The 12,500-nt window shown below is 45.7% G+C and overlaps 1 protein-coding gene across 2 annotated transcripts in view; it reads left to right on the top strand.

Moving 5' to 3' along the window:
* The window catches only part of LOC146651695 (thrombospondin-type laminin G domain and EAR repeat-containing protein-like), a 20,189-nt gene extending 7,782 nt beyond the window's left edge, over positions 1–12,407 (top strand). For both annotated transcript variants that reach the window (XM_085385415.1, XM_085385416.1), the window contains 8 exons: positions 425–542; positions 619–733; positions 1,560–1,743; positions 3,744–3,802; positions 4,597–4,773; positions 10,071–10,249; positions 11,027–11,128; positions 11,200–12,407. In XM_085385415.1, coding sequence (XP_085241541.1) covers positions 425–542; positions 619–733; positions 1,560–1,743; positions 3,744–3,802; positions 4,597–4,773; positions 10,071–10,249; positions 11,027–11,128; positions 11,200–11,353 — 1,088 coding nt within the window. In that variant the 3' untranslated portion in view covers positions 11,354–12,407. The remainder of the gene's footprint in view (positions 1–424; positions 543–618; positions 734–1,559; positions 1,744–3,743; positions 3,803–4,596; positions 4,774–10,070; positions 10,250–11,026; positions 11,129–11,199) is intronic.
* Positions 12,408–12,500: the final 93 nt, after the last annotated feature.

Raw genomic sequence — 12,500 nt, 5'->3', positions numbered from 1 at the left:
CTCAGACATGTCAGGGTCATGTGACTAAAACACATTATATTAGGAGGGTGATTTTACTCTGTGTTAGGAGGTGCTCATTTTATTGCATAAATCTTTACATCACAAACGTTGTTTTAAATAGACATGATGCCAAATCTGTATGTAAGAAATTAGAAATGATGATTTTAAACGGTTCAGGTTTTTAAAAAAGCTCCTCTGGAACCAAACCAGAAAGGAACACATTGTTATGATTTTAGAGGATCTGGTATAATATTAACTTGTCTGCTGTAAAGAGAAGAGTAAACTTTTCCTGAGTTGCTGTTGGAGTGGAGCAGAGTGTAGGAGGGTTCATGTGAACGTAGCGCTGGGATGGGGCTGGTTTGACGATGATGCCATGTGCCTGCGACGTGTCTGTCCATGTAAGCTGTATCACCTGTTTGTGCAGGTAAGCAGCGTCTGGATTACGTGGAGGACTACCAGGACCTGTACACCCGCTCAGAGACCCTGGACGTCGAGGTCTTCTCCATCCCGTCTGAGGGCCTGTTCATGGCTGCAGCCAACAAGTAATAACACGGCAGCAGAAACAGCTGTGGACAAGTCTCTGTCCTCTCAGTCTAACCCTCATGTCTCCCCTGGCAGGGACTCTCGGTCCGGCTCAGGTATCTACAGGTGGACCAACGCCTCCTTCCAGCTCTACCAGAACATCAGCACTCAGGAGGCTCGATCCTGGAAACACTTCACCATCGACAACAAGGTGAGCGCCTCCAACATGGACGAGGAGTACAAGGAGCTCAGCACAAAGCTGTGGGCTTAGCTCCACCCACGGCCTACGAGCAGCCAGCACCGTGCTGCTGTGACTGATGCACGACACGAGCTCCCACTGTCACTGCGACAGTCACGGATCGTTGTATGTTCTGTGTGTCGTGTGTTTTGTATAGATGAGCGTCAGCTGACGACGTAAACATGCTGACAACAGAGAGAAGTTATAGCTAATCGCTAACTGTCCTTCTGTTGGCTGTTACCATAGAAACTAAATGTCTTTGTGCCATCATGCGATTTATTGTTGGATAAAATCAATACTGTCTGACATCACACTCGTGTGCGGTCCTTGGCGTGGACGTCGGTGGACGAAGCAGCTTGTTTCTGTCACAGACAGAAAACACAAAGTGCCATCAGGCCAGAGGGATCAGATCTAATCAAGCGAAACAGGCAGAACATTTAAAACATGATTAATAAATCCGGTGGTGCAGCTGAGAGTCGTGGAGTGGATGGAGCTCAGAGGGCGGAGGACAGGAGGACAAACAGATCTGAGGCTGATTCTCTTTGAACCCTTGTGTGCACATTGTGTTGGCCTTGTTTGCACAGTGTGTGACACACACACACAGCTGTGTGCAGGTATTGTGCTGCAGGTATTCAGTCCTGTTAACTCAGAGAAGTGTGTAAAGGAACAGTCTCTGCAGAGGTCAGAGGTCACTGCAGCGCACACAGACTTCTGTGAGTCGTCGTTCAGTGAAAGCTGAGCAGGGCCGCTCGGCGCTGTGATGTTAAACCAAATCCATCTCCGTGTTTCTGTCCTTCAGATTTTTCTTGTGGTGGCGGCAAACTTCAGAGAGGCGGGGTCTGAGCGGTCTGTCATCTATCAGTGGCATCGGCGGCGGCGGCGTTTCGTCCATTATCAGACTCTGGAGACTCACACTGCCCAGGACTGGGAGGCCTTTCGCATTCACAACCACAGCTTCCTGGTCGTGGCCAATCACAGACGAGGTAAACAGGAAGTGGACTGTAATGCAGTCTTTTTCATTTTAAATGAATGGATCACTGCAGCTGCTGGGGCATCACACAAAACCAGGATAAGAGCTCATTGTTGTCTCCACAGGAGAACATCATCAGGCCACGAGTTAATCAAAATTTTAAAATAATAAATGGAGAGTGGCGTCGGCTCTTTGTGCCCCGAGATGTCCCTCTCCTGCAGTCTGTGAGGCCAACGAAACATTTCATGCATAAAAATGCTGCAAACAGAACCTTTAATAAAACTTTTCTTTTTATTTCCAGATCAAAGATGAACTTTCAGGATCAAACGTTCCTGATCGGCAGTATTTATTCGTTCAATTTGATTTTCCTTCATGTTCAGGGTATTTTCCGCAGTGAAGGAAGTATCTGAGTTTAACGAGTGTCTGCAGCGGGATGAGGAGCTCCAGAGCAGCCGGTCGTTTCTGATGGGTTTAAAGGTTAAAACGAGGCTTTTTGATGATGGAGATACGAGGTTTCCACCTGACCAAACAGGAGCTTTGAAGAGCTCGTATCTCCTCGTCAGTGTAAACACTTCAAACACATTCATGTGTGCACTTCCTGTAAAGATAAAACACTCCTGAGGCTGAGGCTGTGCAGGTGTACTGTGGTTAGATCACACACCTCTGTGCGCCGTCTCTCTGTTTGAGCTCGTGTTTATTCTGAATGATGGTGAAGTCACAGCGCACCGGCCGAAATCACCTCAGCACCAACACGTTCGATATAAATGGGCCAACTTTGATTTTCTGTCCTCTTTATCTGCTAAATACATGAAACGAGCAAAAACTGGCAGATTATGAAGGGACTTTTGTGCCGGGTAAATAATTAGCTGCTAGCAGGCTGTGAAAACTCAGACGGGATATTTTAAAGATTCATTAATGGTTCAAACCTCAAACTTCTGCATTTACAAGAATATTTTAATGTCTTTATTTAAAAACAGGTCGTCTGCAGTCGTGTCTCCAACCAAACTATCCAAACTTACTCAAATACATTTGTGTTGTAGAAAAAAGTCAACTCAGATGAAATGATTTTGAATGAGACTTTATTCGAGTCACAGGTCTGAACATCACCGCCATGACTGTTTTAACCATTTAGGAATTTCTTTCCTTCATTTTCACAGAACTCAAACTGTAACTGGACAAACCAGGATCACTAAACACGTGGATTATTTTCACTTCATGGATGCTAATCCCTCTCACAAACGTGCATCCAGGAAACCTCCGGTCTGCATGCAGAGAACTTTAAAGTGGGCAGGTTTAGGCCTGCAGGTACCTCCATGAGTACTGACACACACCCTTCAGATAGCATCAACGACAAACTTTAATATGGCAATGTCTGTGCACGACTCAGCTTTTAACACGTGGAAAACAAACAGTGACAGAGCTCTGAGAGCTCCATACCGAGGGTGAAGATTAGAAACTCGTCTCAACCGTAAACCAAACAGTTTGGTCAAACATGTTATTTGTCCGTCGTCATCTCTACCTGTTAGTCTGTGGGTAAAATACCTGAAACAGAAACTGAATGAGGTTGTGTCTTTGCACCAAGCACAGTCCAAACCATCAGTCTGTTCTATCACAGCCACAGTGATTCGCAGACCTGTGTTTTTCTGAGCATTTGGTAGCTGGACGGTCCTGCAGATCAGAGTCCATCATCTTAGTCACTCTGAAAAGAAATTAGCCAAGGTTGCTCCTGAAGATAATCTGGTGTTGGTCAGGTACAAAAAACAAATAGAGACTCAGTTCCAGGGTTTTGTAGAGATGTAATCAGATTACATGAAGGTGTGAGATGCAGCTGACGGTGATTCCCTTTTGTTGAGGCTAATCTCCGTGGAGATTTCATGTGATGGGTTTTGTGTTTCTCGTTGTTAGACGACTCGTTCTTCTAAGCTGGATGCACTTCTCTGGCTTTACTCTGTGATCACATGGACGAGAACTGAAGTGTCGAAATCATGTCAATGTGTCCCTGTGTGTCCTCAGAAAGAGACTCCAACCACAACATCCACAGTGTGATCTACAGGTGGAACCCCGACACAAAGGTGCTGCTGTTCAGTCACAACATGAGATCTTCTCCTGTCCTTTATAGATAAGATAAGATAAGATAAGATAAGATAAGATAAGATAAGATAACCTTTATTAGTCCCACACGTGGGAAATTTGTTTTGTCACAGCAGGAAGTGGACAGTGCAAAAGTTATGACGCAAAAATTAGAATACAATAAGAATAAATACAGTACACAACTGTACAGAATAGAATAAAATGATATACTATATACAGTAGAATAAAATAAAATAAATATACAATAAGATAAAAATAGAATACAAATACAAATACTATATACAACTGAGTAAAAATACAACGATGACAGAAAGGATTATTGCACTTAGTATTATTGCATATGTATGGATGTGTGTGCTTGATCAGTTAAAGTCTTTATTGTGGAGTCTGACAGCAGTGGGGAGGAAAGACCTGCGAAATCTCTCCGTCCCACACCGTGGGTGCCGCAGTCTCCCACTGAAGGAGCTGCTCAGTGCTGTCACAGTCTGCTGCATGGGGTGGGAGATGTTGTCCATCAGGGATGACAGCTTAGCCGCCGTTCTCCTGTCACTCACCACCTCCACTGGGTCCAGAGGGCATCCTAGAACAGAGCTGGCCCTTCGGATCACCCTGTTCAGTCTCTTCCTGTCCCCAGCAGAGATGCTGCCGCCCCAGCAGACCACACCATAAAAGATAGCAGAAGCCACCACAGAGTCATAGAAGGTCTTCAGGAGATGCTCCTGATCGTCTCTGTCCTCGTGTTTTCGGTCCTAACCCGTCCCTCCTGTCTCTGCAGCTATTTGAGGTGAACCAGACTCTGCTGACGTCCGGAGCCTACGACTGGGAGTTCTTTACTGTGGGGCCGTACCACTTTTTGGTGGTGGCCAACACCTTTGACGGTCGAACCACCATCATCAGCTCCACCATCTACGTCTGGCTGGATGGTTCTTTCCAGACCTTCCAGAGCATCCAGGTCAGTGTTTGCCTGTCTTTCAGGGTCTCCCCACCGTCGGCTTTCGTAAACCTTTTACCTTCCTGGTCTGAAATGTTACACCAAAGAGGAAGTGCACTAACGTTTAATGGCCAGCAGGGGGCGACTCCTCTGGTTGTCTGTGAGTGTCCTGCTCAGCTGACTCGAGCTCAGTGAATGTTTCCCTCATGTTTCAGCTGTAAATGAAACATGAAGCTCATTTTGGAAACTATCGTCCAGTTACAGTCACAGAGGACAGCAACATAGGGTTTGGTCATTGGTGAGTTATTAGCCAATGAGAATGCAGCATCGGTCAGTTTCCGAGTCAGATCTACTGCACACCAGGGACCTCTGGTTTTAAACACGGTGACAGCAATAACGTTCAGTTTGTGGCTTCGCAGCATGACCTCACTAACCAGCGGTGATGTCACATCCTTCTTTTATATGCAGTTAGTTTCCTAGCACTGATGCAGCGACCAGTGGGTGACTGTAGATGACTGACAGTGAAAGCATGTTCACAAAGCAGGCTGGACTCAGCTGTGAGGCTCGTGGTTGGTTAAACCCTCCTCCAGAGACGTTTCCTGAACATGAAGTCATCTGTACTCAGTAATCTGCCTGCTTGTTGACCTTGGCTGTTTGCATCATTAATAAAACCGACGCGTTCGCTCGTCCTGCTGTTCATCAGCTCTGGTCACGTGCAGCACGTCTTTAAGCTCAGGTGTGTCAGCTGAGGATCAGGGCGTTTTCACAGAGTAATCCAAACCAGCAGCAGATTAATTAATCTGTTTGCATTAGCCTAACCACAGCTCTGCAGCTAACCACCGTGGTGTGTCATCTTTACTATCTCGCTAACTTCCTGCTAACATGGATGTTGAACATTATTGTAGCAGCTGTGAGAACAGCCCCACCGATCTCTTTATTCTCAACTCCCAGGATTCGAGTAAATGCACCGATTACTAAGATTGAGTTGATAAATCTGCAGGACCTGTCAGCAGGTCAAAGTGATGAACATGAGAGACATAGATTTGATTGATTATGGAGATTATCAGTATAACTGTAGATTGTTTTATTTGATTGAATTACAGACAAGAACATTTAAAAATGAGACTTTATTTTTATTATTTTTATTTCTATTTTTAATGGAGCAGGAAGTCCTGAGATGCTGCGTCTCCTGTCTGGCAGACCTGGACACGTGACAGACGTAGCTTCTTCGCACATGAATGATTTATGACAAACATTTCAGAAGAAAGATATTTTTTCTCATATCTATTAAGTTCTGTCACATAATGATCTTTTTCATCGATAAATCAAACTTTTTTTATTATCTGGGATCGTTTAATCATCCTACATATTGAAACTCAGCGATATGAGCCAAACTTTAAAGGATTATTTTATTGTGACACTGAACTCGCGGACAGTGAAACATGTCCGCTCACATTTATTCTCACAGGATTGTTTCATCTTGTGCGTCCTCTTCAGAGGATGAACTCGGGACAGCGCCCCCCTCAGGATGTTTTTAGCTGGGGCGGTGCTGCTTACCTGTCCAGGTGAGTCCTGGCAGATGTCAGAGCAGACATGACAATGAGGATGTTGTCAGTGAGTCACATGATAACAGCAGCGGCGTGACGCTGCCCGACCGCAAATCACAGGCTGGTAAAAATACCACGCTGACTCACAGCTTCAGGGAAACACCTCGCTCTCAGCCGGGCTCTGATTGGTGCAGGTGTGCCTCTGCAGGTAAACGCTGTTTTCCAGCCACACTTGATATTTCTGTGTTTTTGCCCCTTAATTTCTGAGCTTCAGTGTTTTTTTTGGTCGTCGTTGATCCTGGATCACAGGAGCACGTTGCAGGTTGTTTGGATCGTCCTCACCTCGCTTACTCTGGATTATGGTGGATGTATCCATTGTGACATCACGCTCTCTGAAGCCTCCGTTTTAGCCTCATTTAGCTGTTTTTTGGAAAAATTTACCATATTTGGAAGAGTGTGAGTAATCAGCTAACATCCAATCAAAATGCTCAAATTTCTCTCACCAAACTGCCGCTCCGCCTTCCTGGACGGTCTGTTAGTACAGCCATGTTACTGGTCACATGATGTCAACACGGTGCAGAGGTCCAGTTCAGGTGAAGCTAGCAGCTACAGCCGCCTGTGTCGCCATCCACCGGTCAGTCAAACAGGCCCCGCCCCTAATATCTGCAGGGTCTTGGAGCTTCAGTGTTGTTAGCGTGATCTCAGGTTCACCTGGAGCTGACTTACTCTCACACCTACCTGCTGCCATTACTCTCGACCCCGCTCTGAGTTGTTTTAGCTCCTCCTCCCCAGAACCCGTCGCATCATTCGCTCCTGCAGTGACAACAACCAAAGATAACGGTCTTATTAAAGTCAGTGTGTGGGGTTTCAGGGTGAAGGTGGTGATGATGATGAGCGCTGTGTACCTGCAGCCTGGCAAACAGCGATGCCTGCACAGACGCAGCTGCTTGTTTAAAACATTAATGTGGTGACAGATGTGCACATGAAAGCAGGTCATAAAAATCATCTTACGCTGATGAAAATATGTTTTTCAGTCTGTTGATGTCAAAGATGAAACAGGAAACCAGAGCAGTGTAATTAATGCATGTGTGCGAGGGGGTTTCCAGCTGCGCTGAAGAAGACTTTTATTGCTTCTGAAAACCACAAAAACATGTTAAAGCATCATGAAACCACCTGAACCTGTAATTCAGCTGCTGACAGCCGGCACAGCACGCATTAAACTGCTCAGACATCAACACGACTAATGGAGCCGCAAATAGCTCCAATCAGACCCAGCCAGACCTCGCCAGCTCCCCCTGCAGGCTGCACGAGCCGCTGCACACAGGCAGCACGAAGCAGAGCGTTTCATAGTCTCACAGTAACGTATAAAGCACTGAATTATGACTTCATTTAAAAGCTGCCTCCTTAGTTCATTGTGATGTGTCAGTGAATCCCAAAGTCCACCAGACGCTCCCCGGGCCCGGCCTGAGATGGGCTTCCTCTGAAGGGTGGCTGGCCTCGCCCTTAGAGAGGGAGGGGCTCAGAGTTAAGCCGCTGCTCCTTCACATTGAAAGCAGTCAGTCGAGGTGGTTTGAGCATCTGACAAGGATGCCTCCTGGGTGAGGCCCCGGGGCAGACCCAGGACACGCTGGAGAGATTATATCTCTTGGCTGGCCTGGGAACGTCGTGGTGTTCCCTGGCACAAGCTGGAGGAGGTGGCTGGGGAGAGGGAGGTCTGGGCTTCTCTGCTTGGGCTGCTGCCGTGGATAAGTGGAAGAAAATGGATGGATCAGTGTGTACAGTGAGCCCAACGCTCACAAGCAGTGATGGAGTCGTTACTCTATTCAAAGTAATAGATTACACAGTGCTCATTGGTGTTTTAAATGATAGAAGGCTCATCCTCGCAGTCAGACGAGTTCTTCTTTCCCACATACGTCTGACATTCATGCAGACACACTTGTTCACCCACCCGAGTGGAGGCAGCAGGGATGAAAACACCTACTTTCAACTGATGCTTTTCCCTGTGACTGATCCTGGTCACACTTACTGCACATGAGCTGGAATCTTCATCTAACCCTAACAGCTGTGTGCGCTAAGCTTCTTTGCAGTGCAGATCTTCCTCTTCTCCTCCTGCCCAGCAGCTTCATCATCCTCGTCCCGTATATCCACTCTTCCTCCTCTGCACGTGTCCAAACCGCCTCAGCCTCTGACTCTCAGCTGTTCCTCTGATGGACTCATTTCTCATCCTAATGACGTGAGCTGTGTGTTCACACTGTCACCAGTTAACGTTATAAATCTGAGGCTGTCACACATCCCTCTCCTGCCGAGGACACAGACCCTGTTTCCTTTACCGTTTAAGCAGAGGGAGTGAAAACCAGCCCAGTCCGATCACACAGGGATCCAGGTAGACACGGAGGCCATGATGCTCCGGTTACCTCCTGACGATCAGGCAGCTGGGTCTGCTTGCACTCAGCTTTAGCATCACTCTGGTTGTCTGTGAAGGTTCTCAGTCATCCAGGTCATCGTAGTCAAAGGAGCTTGCAAAGAAAAGCGTCTGGACTTCTTTAAGTTACTTGAAGACGTTTCACCTCTCGTCCGAGAAGCTTCTTCAGTTCTAAGGTCAAATGGTGGAGAGTCCCAGATATAAACCTAGTGGGAGTGACCCCCCACAGAGGGACAAAAGGACCCCCTGATGATCCTCTAATCGCCTGAGCCAAGGTGGGAAACTGGGTGTGGGTCCCAATCAGCCAGAGTTTCGGGTGTGTTCATTGTGAAACCTGGCTCCACCTTATCATGCGAATTCCTGAGGTCAGATGGCCCAGGATGTGAGTGGGTGTTAAGGCGTCTGGGAGGGATCTCAAAACTGGATTATAGGTGGCAGAGAGTTGGTGTCGTAAACCCCCGCCTCTGTTCAAAGATGGTCGCTCACAGTGGACATAGATGCTTCTTTCACTCCTCTTTCAAACCATCTGTCCTCTCTGTCCAAAATGTGAACATTGGCATCCTCGAAAGAGTGACCTTTGACCTTTAGATGCAGATGGACTGCTGAGTCTTGTCCTGTGGAGGTGGCTCTTCTGTGTTGTGCCATGCGCTTGTGAAGTGGTTGTTTGGTCTCTCCGATGTAGAGGTCTGAGCATTCCTCGCTGCACTGTACAGCATACACCACATTGTTAAGTTTGTGTTTTGGCGTTTTGTCTTTCGGGTGAACCAGTTTGTGTCTGAGTGTGTTGCTGGGTCTGAAATACACCGGGATGTCATGCTTGGAGAAAACTCTCCTGAGTTTCTCTGATACGCCGGCTACATAGGGGATGACAATGTTGTTGCGTCTGTCCTTCTTATCCTCCCTCGCTGGTGTCTGGTCTTCTTTTCTGTGCCTCTTTGCTGACTTTAAGAACGCCCATTTAGGATAGCCGCACGTTTTGAGTGCTTCCTTTACATGTGTGTGTTCCTTCTTTTTCCCTTCAGGCTTAGAGGGAACATGTTCTGCCCGGTGGTGTAGGGTCCTGATTACTCCAAGTTTGTGTTCCAGAGGGTGATGGGAGTCACTCTGGTTCTTGCTTGTTGTTTTCCATCTCCTCTGGCTTCCCTGAGTTTTGAAAACAGAGCGTGTTGTGGTTGTTTTCTCCAAGTTTAGCCAATCAGCATCCACCATGCCAAGGAGAAGTTCTTCTTTCTCCACTAAAAGCAGCGTTGAAGGGACTCCTGCAGTCAAAGCCCCTCCCACCAAGTGTAGGATTATCAGAGGGTTACCCTTCGTACCCTGGTTCTCTGAGTGTCCCCTTCTTTCCGCAGACAGTCGGAGCGACAGACTGGGAGCCGTTTCAGATCGACGGCAGGTTTTTCCTCGCCGTCGCCAACAGTCAGAAGATCCCTGATCGTGGCACGAGTGTCTACAGCATCAACTCCACTGTGTACGAACTGAACGCGCTCACACAGACCTTCATCCGCTTCCAGGACATCCTCACACACAGGTGAGCGTCACACCTGGGCTCATTTAACATGTCTTCAGATACACTTCCTGCTTTTACCTGCAGATTAAAGGAGCAGCACGAAGATTAAAGGATGAATAACATTTATTTCAAAGTCACTGTGGAAACGTTGCTGATCATTAAAAGGAAGCCATCAGCACCGAGAGGCCTGATGTTTGTTTAAGGTTTCATTTGGAATTTTATTCATTCGTTTGAGATCTTTTACATTTTATTAAAAAACACATTTTAATAACTTTTCAACATTTTGTTCATAGTATTTTATATCTTTATTAAATTATTTATATTTGCATTATTCGTTCTTTTTTATTATCACTTTTTGATGATTTTGTTAGTTTTGAATTTTTGGATTTTTGATTTTATTTTATATTTATTTATTATTCCATAAATATTCGTAAATATTATGAACATAATTTTTTAATACATATTATTATATTTATATTAATTCATGTGCACATGTGTGTTCATTTATATTTATTATACTTCATAATATTTTGTGAGGATATTGATGACCTTTCTTTTCCACTTTATTTTTTTTATTGTTTTTGAACTATAACAGTCATTTTTTGGACATTTTTGAGGATTTCTAAGCTTAGCTGTAGAAACATGTTATCTTTTTTTTCTTTGTTTTTCGGGACTTTCTTCAGTTAATTTAAGACCTGAAAACGTAAATATATTTTAAAGAAGAGGTTCATTGTAAAAATCCCAGAAACAGCTGCTCTTCACAGTGTGTCGTCTTGTTCTCCTCCTTCGTGTGTTCAGTGCGCTGGACTGGGAGTTTTTCACCATCGGAGATGAAAAGTTCCTGGTGGTGGCGAACTCTCACGACGGCGGCTCGTACTCTTTGAACAGCGTTGTCTACAGGTGCGTAAGTGCTCATCTGCTCAGGTGTGACGTGTTTCCTGAGCTCAGGTGACCTCTGTGTGTGATTTTAGGTGGCAGGGTTATGAGGGCTTCGTTCCTGTCCACAGCCTGCCCACGTTCGGCTGCAGAGACTGGGAGGACTTCAGCACGGACGAAGGCTCCTTCCTCATCTACTCCAGCGCCAAGTCCAGGCTCAGCAAGGTGTTCAAACTGAGGAACTACTGAGTGAAACCATCCTGGAGAGACTCCTCTGAGGTCATGTGATCATTCAGTGGACTGAACTTCCTGTGAGCTGAATCCTGAGTTCATCCCGAGGAGAACATCATTTAAATCCAGCGATGAAAACCCCAAAGATTGAAGATCCATTTATGCTGTTTGGACATCGAGTCACATTAAGCTCTGCTGACGAGGACAGTGCCTCTCTGACCCTGTATGAGCCATAAACCTCAGAAATGAATCATCAGATGACTCAAAAATGAAAGTTGTCCAGTTTTAAGTCAGCTGATTACACTCAGAGAACCTCCCGTTTCCCTGAATCATGGACGTGAACATATCACTGAGACAATGAAACTTAAAAACAGACAGGTCTCAGCCTTCTTCAGATTTTCCACCAAGTGCTCAATAAGCACTCTAAACAAAAGAGCATCATTCACCCGGATACACGAATATCTCCTCCTAAAGGAAAACACCAACGCTGAGAGATCTCGGAGCGCTTACTGAAAAACCTCCAGTGACTCCTGCAGCTGAAACACATCTCAGCACCGTGTCGTCTGCATAAAGGCGCCTTTAACCGGAAACATGTTCTCACAATGTTATTTATACAAAAACATATATACAAAAATGAAACGAGGCCTGAGATGGGACCCTGCGGGTTCCCTCAGAGACTCTGAGGGAACCCGTTTCATGTCACTGGGTTCAGTCGATCATCAGACAGAGCGGCACGCCGCTGCTTCCTGTCCCGCCCGTCTGTGTCTCTGGTCTGTCGGTGGACAGACGTCAGGGACGGACATCTGGTGGAGGTCCAGATGTCCGTCCCATCAGCTCTCCACATGTTCAAGTGTTTTTCTCTGCTTTGTTCAGCAGTTTGTTTTTACACGTGTGGTTCATTCAGTCTTCACGTTTCATTAATAAATATGATGTTTTCTGACACTCTGGGCATTTTTTACTCTATTTATTACATTTGTTCATATTTGTGGATATTTTTTTCTGACAGTTTTTTCACTGAAAATATTTTGCATGTTTGTGTTTTGAAATGTAATTTCCAGTTATTTATGTTTTAGCTCATTTGCTGATTGATGTATAAATTACACATTGAATAAATTCTTTTAAAAAGCTGAATATTTTCATTTATATGAAGGTGAGAAGCTCGACG

This window comes from Rhamphochromis longiceps, linkage group LG16, assembly GCF_057381845.1.
Source record: "Rhamphochromis longiceps isolate RC_006_pf linkage group LG16, R_longiceps_female_GT1.1, whole genome shotgun sequence".
In the NCBI taxonomy this organism is placed as follows: Eukaryota; Metazoa; Chordata; class Actinopteri; order Cichliformes; family Cichlidae; genus Rhamphochromis; species Rhamphochromis longiceps.
Note: the sequence above shows the minus strand (reverse complement) of the source record. Positions and strands in the feature narration are given on the sequence as shown.